The 16211-nt window shown below is 41.7% G+C and overlaps 1 protein-coding gene across 3 annotated transcripts in view; it reads left to right on the top strand.

Moving 5' to 3' along the window:
- Positions 1–16211, top strand: part of NSMCE1 (NSE1 component of SMC5/6 complex) — a 170487-nt gene that overhangs the window by 78031 nt on the left and 76245 nt on the right. For all 3 annotated transcript variants that reach the window (XM_085629264.1, XM_085629266.1, XM_085629265.1), the window contains exon 5: positions 15984–16130. In XM_085629264.1, the coding sequence (XP_085485390.1) occupies positions 15984–16130 (147 nt within the window). The remainder of the gene's footprint in view (positions 1–15983; positions 16131–16211) is intronic.

Raw genomic sequence — 16211 nt, 5'->3', positions numbered from 1 at the left:
GTAGATTTTAAAAATAGTATCTATCAGATTTTTACTGAGACCAAATTGTTCTAATGTGATCTTTAAATACTTCCAATTAATGCGATCAAATGCTTTTGCAGCATCTAGTGTGACAATTGCAAGAGGAGCATTATGTGCTATAGCTAAATCTATAGAGCCAATCAGGGAGTAATTAAGCTCATTCATATATCTCCCAGGGAGAAAACCTTTTTGATCTTGGTGAATCTGCAGCCCCGTTACCTTATTCAAACGTGTGACCAAAACCCCAGAAAATATCTTGTAATCAATATTGAGTAAAGATATTGGGCGAAATGATTAGCAGTGTGTTGGGTTCTTGCCTGGCTTCGAGATTAAGGAGATAACTACTTCATTCCATGTCATCGGGATGGGGCCCCCAGCTATCAGGATATAATTAAATAATTTGACTCAGGGATAATCTCTTCCCGTAGTAGGGAATACATTTCAATAGGGATCCCATCTGGGCCTGCAGCTTTCCCCTTTTTTTTGCTTTTTCAAAATGTCCAGAATTTCGCGACCATCGTCCTAGATGGAGGGCTTGTGCTTGTGTAAGTTTAGGAAGTTGCTTACTTAGGAGCCATCCTTGTATTTCTTGCTCGGTTACCTCTAGATCGTCTGTATATAGCTCCTGAAAGAAGTTAGTAAACGCAGCTCTACTTTTTTCGCTTTCCTCGACCATAAATCCCAAATCTTCTTATAGGATTTTCCCCTACAAAGTTTTGGTTTCTATCCAGCCTTGATTTCCAGGCCAAGAGCTTTCCACAGCATTACCCTTGCAGGGCTCGAAAAATCTGAAAAATTGTACAAGTCCTGCAGGTCTAGTACCTTGAAAAAATCTCCTTGACCTAACAGTAACCTACTTGACCTCCGTCTCTGAAAACGGATCAAATGTGACAAGATAACCAGTTTTAAAGGCATCTTTATTGCTCATTTGCTTTGTGAGCAATAAAAAGGCCTTTAAATCTTGTTATCTTGTCACATTTGCTCAGTTTTCAAAGACGGAGGACAAAAGTTAGTATGTTTTCCTACTCGCCAGAAAGGGCGAGTAGGACCTAAAAATAGCTCGACCTCATTAAATTTACCTAGCAAATGCGAGCGGTCGAGTGGATTTGTCGAGCCCTGCCTTGCATAATATCCCTGGATCTGCTCACCTTCCACTGTTGAGTTAATTTCTCCTCCAATGTGGTTCTGAACTTCAGCTGTAGCTCTTCAAACTGATCTACCCATTCCTTTCTTTCTCTTTCCATGCTTTTATTATCTTTTAAAAGATTTTCCATTTTACCTATCTCCTCCTCCTATTTAATTAAGGTGTTTTTTCTCTTCCCTAACCCAATATACCGTTAGGTTTTTAACTAAACCTCTCAACCATGCCTTGTAGGTATCCCATACCGTATGCACGGGGCTGACCCCAAATTCCATGAGAAAAAATCCCCAGTGTTGCAACGCACCTTCTCTATCTCGGGTTGTAGCAAAATCCTTCTGTTCATCGTCCACCTACTAATTGTTTGGGTCTCTTTACTCTCAATTTTTAATAACAATGCTGCATGATCCGAAAAATGTATAGGCAGATGGTCTATCCCGACTACCAACTCCACTTCTTTCTTATCCATAAACAAGTAATCTATTCTCGAGAAATGCCTATTCTTCTTACTATAGATGGAATAACCTCTAGTTTTACCCTTGACTCTACGGAAGACATCACACAAAATAAAGTTCTCCATCATATCTAATAGATATGCCCTCATCTTGGGCAAGGTTATTTGAGTCCTAACTGATGACCTGTCAAGATCATTATTCAATAGAACATTAAAATCCCCACCAAGAATGATAGGAGATTGAAAGTCAACCAGATTAGAGAAAAGCTTAGTCAAAGGTGTTACATCATCTGTATTTGGGCCATAGTAGCTCGCTAATGTCTATGTCGCGAGAGCTCTTTTGATCTCGGCAATTATCCACTGCCCTCCCTCATCAGCTCTATATCTAAGAAGCTCAGTCCCTGAGTTCGCCTTTAGTATTATTACTATCCCTTTAGTACAGTGAGTTTGATCAGTAGATACCCACTTTCCAACCCATCTTTGTTTGGACAGAAATTCCCCACATTCGTGCCTCAGAAGGTGCCATTAACGATTTTAAGATATTGAAAATTCAGATTGAGGAATGGGGTCCAGCTGGTGATTGCGTTTTATTGAATGTGGACATCGGAGATTAGAATCTTGGCTTCGTAGTAGGCTACGCTGCTATGCCCATGGAACGATAGAGATTTTGGCTTTTCACAATACTGGGACTTAAAGCCATTCTCTGGAGGACCTCATGTGTGACTTTAGACATGCAGGTTTGTCCAATGGTACGCAAGTTGTCCCCAATGTTGCCACAAATGTGATGCATGAGATTTGATTTTCATGTGTCAGCTCTAGATTTCTCAAGATCAGGAACGAATCTGTAGATTGAGGAATACTGCAAATAATTGTGTGTCGTTTTCGCCTTTAATCAAAGGGGCAAAAATCAGCCAGCCATCATGTCAATATAAAAACAGGTTTCCTTTGTCATTCAACATAGTCACTATAGACTTTGAGGGTAACAGGCTAAAGTGTAGTGACCATTATCAAAACTAAACCAGAGCACCCCTTGAGAATCCTGATGTTCTGGGAAGTGTGAGTTGTGAAAGTCTTGTGAGACCTGTGGTTTGTTGGTATAACCGTGGAATGATGTCTATAGTTATCTTGTGTTGCAGGAGTACTGCAGGGCTTCTAAGTTAGCACGACTCATTAGGACCTTCTGTTTTGACTTCTATACCTAACCCGAAGATTCTCTGTGCTAAATTCCCCCGGACGCACAGCACATCGCCAACCACTTTCACTTCATTGACTGATTCCAGGCTGTTGCTGCCTGAATTAATCAAAACACCTTAAAGTTAATTGCGAACACGATGGAGGCTCTAATTGTCAATAGTACATCCAACTCCTTGTCAAGTGATGTGTTGTCTTCTGACATATATCTGGCCCTATCCTCTTTCTCCTTGGTCCTAACTAGGGCTTCATTTGTTATTGCATTTTATTGTTTAGATCCCAGATGATAGATCGATTTTCAGATGCTTCTTCTCTTTAAAGGTCCTGCTTATGATGCTCCCTCTTCTTTCTTAGCTGCAAGCAGACGGTTATTCGGGCAGCCTTATCTCCATGGGTAGACAATGGAAATACCTTGTAGTTTGTCTCGAAAAACACATTAGACAAGCAACAACATATTCAGAACACCGATGCATACCTTACTCTTTAACCTTATCTACTGTGATGAGATACCACACCACATGACTAAATTGACTGCCTTCCTATACATAAAGAAATATCTTCAGCCGCATGTGCATTTGACACAGTGTTGCACAACGCCAACCTGGCTTATCACACTTGAGCATTGAGATGCTCTTTGATCCTTTGCCAATCTCTGTCACCTGTGTGTGACATTTGCTGGACATGATGTAAAACTTGTGCCTCGTTACATTCGGTTCCTAAAGTATGGGGACCACTTCTCATTGCTACCAGAGAACACTCCATATCGTCCAGTTGCAAGCTTTGGACATATTTTTCCTTTTTCGCGAGTGTCTAGCAGCTTTTCCTGCTCCTCTGCCTTAGGCAATGCTGTGTTACTATTTAATGCAGTGGACCGGGCCCCCGGTATACCTTGTGGTGACCGAGGAATAAGGTGCTCTGTGGTTGGTTCAGATTAGTCTTGGTCTTCAAGGAAGAGGATGGGCATCTGTAATGCATCCTGCCTGTGCAAGAATGAGTATACAACACACTTTTGTAAGCTGCCTGCTTCTGTGGGAGTTTCATCTAGTCAGAGTGCTGAACAGTCCAAGATATACCTTTAAGTAGGACCAGCCAAACCATTGCACAAGTATGAAACCTGCCTAGGCCGGGAATCCTTTTTAATAAAACATTTTATTGAATGTTATTATTATAAGCACATTGTACAAATGAAGCAATTTTTAGTTATTGAAACTGCGTTATGCGCACAACACATCAGATAAACAGCATTGTCAGAACTCAGACATCCAATGGCGATGGGCGGATGCTTAATTTCCAAAAGCGATAATTTCACTGTCTTAAGTTTTGGGGCAGGCCCTGCTCGCTTCTGTAATGGCACCCGTCTGACTAAATTTTGTTTTGTTTTTATGGGCACGTTCTTCCTTTGTATATGGGTCTGTTCAGACTCTCACAATGGTCCATTCTCCCACGCGATCCCTCCAAAGACTGGGTCGCTGCTTCCCTCCAGACTCTGGCGATATCTCTTTTGCCCACCATTAGACCCAACCACAGCACGGCCAATTTGAGCCCTTTGCTAGCTAAATCATTTATGTGTAATAATGTGAATTTTGGGTCTCTATGGAGCTTTCAGCCTTGCACTCGCTCTAGGCAACCCAAAAAGGGATCCCTTTCCCGCAGCCCAAACGGTATGTACCAGGTCCACTCTGACAACTCAGTCAAGATAACACTCCCATCCACAATAGCCTATGACATGTACAGTAGGCCACATTTCCATACGTAAGCAGTCTACCCTAAACTGAGAAATTATTGCTATCTCCCGAGGGGAAACTTGCACCTCTCTCCAGTTGTCATCCATCAGTGGACCTAGACCTCCTTCTCCTGCAACTCGCAGTGGGCGAATGGGGCTGGTGAGGGGACAGTCAGTGAGTGGTACATAGCTGCTAAGTTTTCAGATTGGTTGTGTGTGCCCTTTCTATGATTTTAATGTGTGTTCGAATTCCATTTCACTGCTAATGAGGGACACTGTAATTGACACTATCATGGTTAAAACTAAGCTATAATAACCATATAAAGACATACATATCACTAATGCCCCCCTTTTGAAACATGAAAAGCTCCAACAAACCCTGAAACTACTGCAAAAACCCCTGAAGTGGAAGGTCACTAACCACAGTGGCTGACCTTAGAACAGAGCAGACCTCGAAAAATCTTTAAAATGCAACCTGACCTGCAGGTCAAGTAACTTCAATTATTTGCTCGACCTTTAAAGAGGAAGCAGTATATATATTTATTTAGTGTCGAAATAAAACAGTTTGGTCATAGCCAGATATAAATTAACTGCAGAAAATGCATGGTCTTGTTAACATTAGTGGAAGGCAACACTATTTTCTTTAGAGAAAAAAAAATAGGATAAATGAAGTTTGAGAAACTTTGTTCACCCTATTTTATTAAAGGATATCTATTTTAGCCGGCCCAAGACGTTTCAAATGAAGGTTCAAATCTGGCTCTCAAGTAGCTCAAGCAGGCACCTCTCTATATAACACCACAGTGAGACATAAGGCCAAGCATAAATCAGAAAAGATTACACATGGAAGCCGCACCTCATGGTCAAGGTATCTCAAACTACTGTTTGACTTATAATAAACTAAGCATTTGAGATACCTATAGCAAACACCGACCACTAATGAGTGTGAGGGAGGGACAAAGATCCCAGTACTTTTCTCCCATTTGTTAGAGAGTGCAGTGTCTAATTATTCAACTATTGAGAGCGTTAATGCCTGCTTATTCTTGGGGGTTTTACCAGTTTAAAACATCAAGGGGGAACACTTTTTTTTCATTTATATGGACTGACAAAGCTTGACATCTTTAGAATGTGTGTGGTAAAAGCAATCAGAGTGTGGCGGCATGTGCACACAGAAGAATGCAACAGTGACCGAGGATGTATGAGAGAGTATGTGTGAAGAGTTTGTTGTCATGAAGGGCTCCGGGTAGATTGAAGGAATTGAACCAACCGAAATATCTCTACTCAGAGAACGTCAGTATTTCTACAGAGTTGAAGATTAGTTGTAATGGATTGGAAATGTGTTATTGTGATCAATCTGTTCCACATTTACTTGGAATTCTTTTTAGGTCTCGCTGGCGTTGCAGCGCGAAGCGCTGCCACCAACGAGTACTATTGTTACTGTGTTTCCTCCCAAGGGAGACAGACCTGGGCACGAGCCGATTCTGCTCCAGGCACGAGCCGATTCTGCTCTGTGAACGCACTTCACAGTGGAACAGCTTGTGCGCGTTAATTGACAGGCGCGCCCTCCAATCGGCTTCCCGAACGATGGTGATTGACTAGCGCAGCTGCCACAGACTCCTGACGCTATTACGCTGCGCGCGCTGTGTTCGGGGGGTGACGCACTTGTATCCCTCGATTTCCGCGCTGGTTGAGTGATGCATCTCCTCAATGTTTTATCATCGCCAGAAGATTGACTTGCAGGATTCTTTAAACCCCAACAACCAGTGGACCTGTGAGAACATCCTCTTCTGAACGTGCATTAACAGTATTATTTACTTTTGTGAGACGAAAGAAACAAAGTGATTCCGTCATTGCCTTTTCATTATCAGCTTTGGTAGAGATGCAGACGGAAAGAAGTAAGCAGTTCATCTGGCGGATACTCTAAGAGGCAGTCGCATCCAATACCTCCCAACAACTTCCATCTATTAGAAAACATGCCATAACAATAATCCAGAACGGTAATGTACACTATGTAATACGCATAAGCAGAAATGACAATTTCTCTTTGTATTTGCCACTTTGTGTACAACTATCAAAAGGCAGAATAGTCCTTTTTCAATCTTTACATATGTAGGTAGACGCCTTTTCTGCGCGTGCGCCTCCTGCTGCTGTCTATTGCGCGCGTGCACGGGGTTGGCTCTGTCGCTTGCCTGTGTTGCCCCTTCCATGAGTCCGCTTGTGCTGCCCCTGAGCGTCCTGCGCGTCCCTGTTTTGCCACTTAGCGCGCCCCCGCCCTCTGCTGCTCGTTGGGTTGTGGCCGTAGTGGTTCCGCTTCCCCCCCTTTGGCTCCGCCATTGCAGCACCCGTTCCGTGTGTGCGCGAGAAAGCGAATAGGCGACGGAAGGCTCAACCCGTGACTGGGAGGAGACCCCGGGTGCGAGTCAAACAACTTCACCTGCTGGAAGAGAATTGGTGGTAAGACCCATTAGCGAAGCTGACGAGTGTAAACTCATCCGTATTATTACCGTCATCTCTTTGAATCTCCCCCAAAATATCAGTACCGGAACATCCAAATTGCTATGTGACCAACGCAATTCCCAAAACTTTGCTCCACTATTTCTCATTGACAGCTCTAACTATTACACCCTGTCCGTCATCATCAAGATTCTTAAAGCATCTACCCTCACATTCTTCCTCTGCTAAGTTCTTACCTGATCGCCGGTGTTTCTCCTTCCCATCATCAGCTTCATCCCACAAAGTGCTCCTGTCCATAGGCTAGACTTGTTAACCCAAATATATATTAATTTGCAGACAAAATATGTTCGTAAATGTTAACTTCCTAGGATTGAGGTCAACACGTGAAAATAATCAGTTGCTTTCGGTTTCCTTTACGTTGTTTGAAGAGGTGCTGTTTGGAATGTGAAGCGTGCAGCAGGGTGTGGTGTTTTTGCAGAAATGTTACCAGGGAATTCAAGGTGTTTTTCTAGCTTCGACAATTCAAAAGAGAGGGCGTGCATTAAGGCCTGTTCTGTCATGTTTGCCTTTAGGCGGTTCAGGATAAACATTGTTCTAATTTCCATCCCTCAGGGCAAAGCAAAAGTACACAACCTGTTTGTACACGCACACGCTGAGTAATCCATCTTCTCAGTTAGCAGAAACAGCTCCCTGTCCAACACACATTGATCACTACTTGACATAAATTATTTCTTTAGGGCTTACGAATGTTTATTATCAAAGTCGATTTATTAAAGTCTGCAAATATCTTATTTTGGTTTTGTGATCGGCTCTGTGCTATTACGATACCTATCGATATTTGATTGTTCGATGCGCTTATGTATTGCTTCGTAGGGTATTATTTCATTTTAGGGCAAAACCTATTTTATGAATAACAATATTGCTGACTATAATTAATTGGTACGTCGCGTTATGGACCGATTATTTACTGAACTGTTGACTCAGCTGCTAGTAGCAGAATATGTCTTATTGGCATCCAAGCATGACTTGCTAAATTTTATCATAAATTATTGAAAGAATCAGAATACATTTTGCTTCAAAGCCTCTTGAGACCTTTATTTGAATATTATGGGGACCTTTATTACATTTATTCACACTAAACTGCACTGGTGATGGCCTGAAGCCACTCGCCTCTTGCTGCTAGACCTCATATGATACTTTAAGAATCCCCTTCTCTCGCAATTTCTTCATGCTAAAAGTATTTAAAGGGTAATAGCACTGGTTAGTGAGCAGGTCTGTGTTTCAAACTGATACCTCATAAAGCCTTCTTTGTGTATAGTGCATTACTCTTTTGAGTACTTTGTACTTGTAGACAGCATCGTTAAGGTGGCTGTATCAGATGAGAAATGAGCGGAATGGCCCTGTCAAAAAATCATCCAAGCAAGGTTTACTATCATTATTCGTTATGCTCATAGCAATAAAATCCTAAAGATACACAAACCCTGTGAAACAAACCACTCTGCTCAAATTAAAACAGAAATGTGTTAATGCGATCCTAAAATGAATAATATGTTAAACTTGAGAGTAAGTACTTTGTCTGAATTGCTTAATTTTTTGGTTAAACAAGTTTAACATAACCAAACTAGGGGATTTCAACTATGTCTATTTATTACAGGTGCATCTAAATGGAAATTCACAAACCAGCAACTTGGCTGTGTTTCAGAGCATTTGCTCACTTTTGTGCTAATCTAAGAAGATCGCCTCTTGCTGTGAATTAATTGCTTAGAGAAGCCTACGTGACCTGTTTAAAATAGTTAAATAATGGTGTTTCCAAGAGAGTTGGAACGAGGTATGACTAGACTAGGAGGTGACAAAGTATGAAAATTTGCCTTTACTAGATGCTGCTGATTATTCTGAAATAGGGAGTGTGTGAAAAATGGCTTTGACTCTTAGTAGGGAAATTTGTAGAATAAATGGCATCTGACCCTTGTACCCGGAAAACAATGCAGGGCAAGTCAATAACAGTTTCTGCTAAATGTAAAGTTTCAAGGTGAGGTGTTAAAACGACTGCTGATTTTTACACCTACAAGAGAATAGCAAGTTGACGCAGAATTGGGTGAGTGATGCAATACGAATAGTTATGGTCATTTGTTAACCTCCCACTCAGAGTGCCCCGTAAAAATGGTCGCCTGGCAGTGCATTGGTGCTGCTACAAGATGCAGTACTCGTGGCCTGCTCTTGAAGGAGGCTAACAGCGGCAGAGAAACAAGAAGAGAATTACTTCACCTCATCATAATTGTTCCGAGTAATTGTCTGATACGAAGTGGAGTGGAAGCGCGGAAAGAGTCGCTGCATGGCTTGAGTAAGGAGCAGGAGCCGAATTAAGAAACAACATCAAGTGATAACTTCAGAATAAATCTGTACAAGTTGTGTGATAAACTAAATAAACTATGTAAAGGAGCCTTTGACTCTAACTTTTCGATAAAAAGGAAAATTCATAAAAAGCAAGTCTTGCATTCCATAGCCACGGTCCGTAGACTCTGCGGTGCTTATGCACTATCAGTGGACCTGGAGGTCTTCTTGGGTTTAAGCAGAGAGCAGAAAATGATGTGCTATCGCTTTTTGTATAGTGGTCAGAAAAATACAAATAAGAACCGGGGTATCAAAGATTGGACTGCAAAAAGAAGACGGAAAACCAGAAGAGTAACTTGCTGCATCTAGGCTCCCAAGTTTTGGACCAACATCCCCATCAACATCAGAACTGTTCCAATACTGCTACAGCACGCAAATGATCAAATCTACCTCTTCAGTAAATATAGGTTTTGCTACCCTCGAACATTCTGCGTGACTGAAAACAATCCTAAATCTTAACTCTGGACTCCCACCGTTACTCAAAACTCCATTGCACTGCAGCTAGCTTTGCGCTTTATATATACCTATGCATTCATACATGCATACACATTCAAAACTAGTGAAAAATGAAAAAGAGAAATTTCTAACTGAAAGGTATTTATCTGTATTTAATGCACTCGCATGAAGCAAGTGGCATGGGCCATTGGTTGCTAAATTCAGATATGGCTTTAACAACCCCTCCCTTTAATTCTAGGGCATTATTACCTTATTAATGTAACCAATTCTTCAGTATTTGGCATTTTGCACACAGCTGATCCTGGATTGGAGACACATTGTTTCGCTTCCCTGCATCCCTGTGGAACCGCTACTGGCCCCCAACTGCAGAAAATATGCTGCATGGCTAAATACTTATAAGGCCCCAAAGGCGAGACCTATTGCACTGCAAATGCTTTTTCTTTGCAGCTGTCTATTGCCTCCTGTCGCACGCATGTCCTCCTCTTCACCTGCCTTCCTTCTCCCACGCTTTCCTTCCCCCCCTTCTTTCGTCTATCCTGCTCTATCCCCTAGCTGCCGCTTCTCTTCTCTCCCACTCTTAACCTCCACCCCCCCCCCCCCTTTCCAGGGGCTTAATTTCTCACTCGACACCACCACAACATCACTCACCGCCACCACAGTATCAATCTGTGCAAACCATTCAACAACAACTGGCTCTAATATGTTCTCTCAATATTTAGGCTTTATTACAAATGCCACAAAAAAAATGATAATATTTAACTTCTGTTCTTGAATTTTAGGCGCAATTAAATACACTAAACATAATCTTCACAAGAGTTATTGACAAAAGTTTAAACGATTGCCATTATAATTTACATTAACTTTTATTTAAGTATTATTTGCAAAAATTAAAAGCCATTGTTATTTGTAATATCAATACATCTAAGTCACGTAAATACAACACATATTGCATTTCAAATGCTATAGGTGTCACATTTGCAACAGTTAAAACTATTGACATTGTACATGAGAAAGCTAGTAATTTCAATATTTTCAATACCAACACATAAATACAAAATTTGTCAATTTACAATACAAAAAGCTCAAACTTTCCTAATGCGAGACCTATTGAATTGCAAATGCTTGTTGTATTAGTGTGCTGAAATAAAAAAAACACAGCAAATAGTACTGTCACTTAATGGGCCACATAATGCAACATAACTTGCCTTTTCTTGCAACATAAGCTTAGCAAACCCCTGCTGCATAAGTGCATAATCTGGTTATCCACTGCCACACGCACCAAGTGGACCGATTGCACTGCAATGGAGAGCAGTGTGTGGTTTATGCCCCCAGATGGTCATGGGCGAAATAATGGTGGCCAAAGGGAATCATTTAGGGATCAAAAGGGGGCGCTGGTGTGTGTGACAAGGAAATAGGAGACAAAAAAATCATTAGCACTGCCGAAAAGACATTCGTGAGACACAGATTAAAGGGGGGCGGGGGGTTATTTGGAAAGAAAGAAACCATGTTGGTGTTATAGGTCTACTTTGTCCCTGTACATGTTATAGCTGTGACACGATATGCAGTGTAGTTGTAATGGGGGCGGATGGTGGAACAAGTCATGAGTGCTCGTGCAGGTGACTAAGAAGCAGTCTTTCTGCAGGTGTTTTAGAAAAAGGAGAATAAACTGGATGCCGCTATGATATCTGGAAGTGGTGGTTATATAAACTCTGATGTGTGTAAAAAGCGTTGATAAACTACGAAGATTTAGGGGCATATTAGCAAGGGCAGTATCGCGGCTTTAGCGGCACTTTTTGCCGCTAAAGCGGCGATATTTTTATCGCCCTGTCAGCAAGCTGTCGCTAACAGCTGTTGGCGACCGCTTCATGGCGAAAGCGACCGTTTTGGGTGCCGCTTTGCATGTCAGCGATATTTATCGCTAATGACATGCAAAGTAGGCGTTCCCAACCAAAAGACTATAAAAACGGCCGCTAACAGACATAGCCCCTATTAGCAATGAGGCCCCGGACCCGGTTAGCGATGGAAAAAGTCGTGCTAACCGCATTAATCGCTGGAATTTTTACACCTGCTCAGAACACTTCATACCTATCTACACAATGGGAGGTGGATTGCGGGGCTGAATCCCCCAGGGCATATCAGCAAGCATTCCTCTATCGCTGGCCTATTTGTGCTGGATTCCATGCGATGAACAGGCATTTCGCTGCTATCGCTGGATTAATTATCGCATTGGAGATACGTGTTGCTAATAACGCGCTATCACGGCGATAAAATCCAGCAATTAAAAAAATGTGCGCTAAGCGTGCTTTGCGCTATTTATCGCAAAGAGTTGCTAATATGCCCCTTAGTTTAAAAAAAACAAAAAAAATGTTAGTATTTGTCCCATTAATGTCAATATCAGAACACAATTACAGGTATTTTCTTTGTAATTGTCATTCTATAGCGTCGTTTGTCAAATCAACGGGGAAGGTTTGTGGCATGATATCAAAGCTAATACAACAGTTGATGGACAGAATGCAGAACAATGTCATACATTCACCCCAGTACAGAGATCTGGGCCTAAATCCATCGTTTTTTTGCTCACCATGCCGTTCCAGTTTGAACCTAGCCATATGCAAATCAGTCTTGACCCTGTGCCTCATGCGAACAGTCCAGCCGGAACTGCCAAGCCAGGTCCTCCCTGGACTGGAAACAAGCATCCTAGGACCGGTTTCGGGGTTTCACCCCTATTCAGTCAGTCAATGGACGAGTGAAGTTATACTCGTCCATTTTATTGATACTGTGAAACTTTTCTTGGACTAACTGAAGTAATTAAGGTTGAAGTCCTCTTTTAATAGATACTGAATTTTTGTGACTCTCAATGGAACTTTTAGTCCTGAGGATGACAGTGTAATTCTACAGTGGTCGAAACGCCGTTGACCCCTGTGTGGCCAAAATTTATGAAGGGCACATTCATTTTATATATGTTATACACTCATTGTAACGTGTATTTTTTCGTTTGCCACCTGTCTGGTTTGCGATCTGTATTGTTTGTATACCAGCACATTGTTTTGAGCGTTATTGTCTTAACTGTTTTAGATTTTGTAATAAATGTATAATAACTTTACATTGATTGTTCTTTTGCATATGGGCATTCTTATTTCTTTCTCTTCTTTTCACTAAAGTGCTGATTATTTGTTTTGCTTATGAACTACATATTTGTGTGTTAAAACCTTGTATTTTTAAGCAAATTGCTTCTTGAACCTTTGTTAGGAATACATATTCTTGCCCCTGGTTCAGGTGTGTTGGGCTGCCCCTGTTGTTGGTAATAACTTTAAAAGACAAGCATTGGCCGCGCGGCCGTGAAAGTGACACGGCCGCGCGTCCCGCGAAAGTGATCGTGATCAAAGACGGATAGCGGCTGCGCGCGTGCATGCTCGCGTGCATGCTCGCGTGAACGCAAGCGCTAGGCCACCAAAAGCCTGTGGCAGCACTTTGAAAACCCACACACTAAATTTCTCGCAGCGCATGCGCTGGCTCAGCGAGTCCTAAAAATGTAAAGCAACACACACATAATTACATACACAAATCTATCAACCTTAAGGAGTAGGTGCAGTCTTTGTTTATTAGGACATTTCATTTGCCAGAAGTCCATTCTTGGCCATACAGGGTATAAATAATACAATTTAGGTTTAATGTACATTAGAAGTGCAATGTGAAGTACTTGGATAGTTCCCAAATGAAAGTGGCTCAAATATTGTTAACCAACGATCTCCCACTTTTTGAACATACCGAAGTCTTAATATTCATGCTGGAGTGTATTCCTGTCTGTTGATTTACTGAGAAACCAAATATTATTTGTAAGTCTCCCGGTTTTCCGTTTTTACAGATAATTACACACCGAAAACAAAGTGCCTCCTATCTGTATTTATTTTTAAAAGCGGAAAAATACAGAAAATGGTTCTTCTTGCGGGTGACTCTCCATGCTGTTTTTCGTGATTTCGAGGACAGCTACTGAGCAGATGGGCAGGATGGTAAGTTAAAACAAGCATTTGCAATGCAATAGGTCTAGCATTTACGGGAGTTTTAGCTATTGGCGTTGTAAATGACTAACTTGTAAATAAAAGGCATTGACATTACAATGCCAATAGCTTAAACTCGCATAAATGCAAGACCTATTGCCTTGCAAATGCTTGTTTTTTTATTGATAAGGGCCTTGCACCTTCTTGAAAAATAAAGCTTTACATTATGCATCAAATAAAAAACAATAACTGCAAACAAGGCTGGCGATCAATGCCAGACCTATTGACTCTGCCAGTGCCTGTTCCTGCTTGTATTAGGGACAATGTCACTGGACAAGGTGGGTTCCCGATTGATCGATCTGCAGTGTGTCATACAGTAGCAGACAGACAGACAACACCATCAAGACTGCATTGACACACGTGCAGCTATCTGTTGGCTAGAAGGTCAGAACATTGGAGGCTCAGTGAAAATAACATTGATGCATGTGCTAATTAGATAAGATCCTGATTTAAATGTGGGCCGAAAAACTCACCCAAGCAGGAGATTTGTTTTGCACTCTTGCTCATGGGGTGTATCCTAGCAGTATGTGCGCTACCAGTACTTTAACAGATTATGTAAGGCCGAAAGATGCACGAATACTGATTGTTGACATAATCGTGACCCTAAGCGAGCACCTTTTGCATACTCGAGGGTTCTGGTGGATTCAGCTTGAAGAGATAATGCATGCGACTGCTGAATGAAAATAATTCATAGTGGAGACGTTAGTGGCTCATTGGCAGAGATAGTTATCGGTTTTGTTGCATAGTTAGTCTCCGATGTTATGAGCGATTCATATGCGGAGTGCGGGTACCATAGTGTTACTAAGCGCTGTCCGTGTTAGTGAATGCCATTTCCAATTCTGAACGAGAAAGTAAAAAATAAATCATTCAAACGCGTGTCGCTAACACGAGTCTGCCACCTAGTGGAAGCTAATTAGATTTCACTTTGGTGCGTTTGTGAATAAAACGATATTTACGATCAAAGCTGACACGATTAAAAAGAACATTAGAATGGGAACAGACGAAAAAAGTTACAAAAAAAAAATGTTGTCTATTTTGTGGAATTGTAAATTTATTTGTGAAAATACCGGGCCTATAATATGCAATCCACCTCTTGGGACTGAGGGCTCGTAAACCATGCTTTCTCATTCGAAACTGTGTTACATCCAGAGACCCGGTGTTCACTATAATATTACCAACTAGGTGAAAGCAAGCAGTCATCCCCTTGCTGAAAAGCTGCTCAGCTGACTTATAGAATATCCAAGAACGTTCACGTAACAAGACAGTGGAGTACCTGGAAATGTACACACTTAACGACTTCCGACTGACGGCGCAGAGAGGTCACAATTATCCTACAGTGTGTAGTGGTGAAATTATTCATTGCCAGGTCCGTGGCGAAGATGTGCACCCAGGGCACAAGTCCTAAAGAAGTGGGAGGGGTGGGGGGGGGAGTGCGGCCGAGAGCACACACAGCGTTTCCCTTGCGGGAGCGAGCCATGGGCACCATCTGTTTGGAAGTTAATTAGGAACAGATGTTGCCAAAGCTCGCTCCCGCAAGGAACTCGCCAAACGTGCATGCGTTGCCATTCAAAGCAATGCAATGCGTGCACGTTTTGACTGCAAAACTGAATCGATTTCAAAAGGTCTTTCCTATTTAGCGCATGTGGGCTGCGTAGGCGAGACCTAAATAGGTTGAGATTTCCCCAAATGCAGGTGTATGGTAACATATATTTGCATTATAATGCTCATATTTACCTGTAGGTGTAGAGTATTTCTAGATTTGGCTGCTTAACTTGCTTAAATGCGACATGCAGCAAAGTATGAGTGCATCTTTATCAGTTAAATGAATGTGGGAATATACCACTTTGACTCCATATATTTGCAAACGACAAAATAAAATGGATAACTGCCAATAAGATGGGCAAAAAACAAATATGGATAAATACAGACGAAAATGTTAAAAAAATAAATAAAAAATACCATAAAACCGGGTGCCCTAATTATGTGTGACTGCACCCAACCTGGCTTGGTGTAGACCATGCTACTTGCCTGTAATACCCACCATACCAGCATCTTTTCATATTTCAACAAACCTTATGTTTTCATGTTGTGTATTTTCAGATGGACCTAATAATCATGTCCGACAACGGCTTGGTTTCTTCTACGAACGTTTTGAATTTAACTGACCAACTGCAGACTAAGAAAATGAAGAAAAAGGAAGCTGAGCAAGTCCTCCAGAGCTTCGTGCAAGACAAGTGGCTCATTGAAGTGAGTGCCATGGTGCAGTACCTTCCCTTTTGTTTTTGAGTCTACCGTGTGTGTCCTTCCACAAACTGGGGCTCGAGGCAG

This window comes from Triturus cristatus, chromosome 10 (assembly GCF_964204655.1).
Source record: "Triturus cristatus chromosome 10, aTriCri1.1, whole genome shotgun sequence".
NCBI classification, from domain to species: Eukaryota; Metazoa; Chordata; class Amphibia; order Caudata; family Salamandridae; genus Triturus; species Triturus cristatus.
Note: the sequence above shows the minus strand (reverse complement) of the source record. Positions and strands in the feature narration are given on the sequence as shown.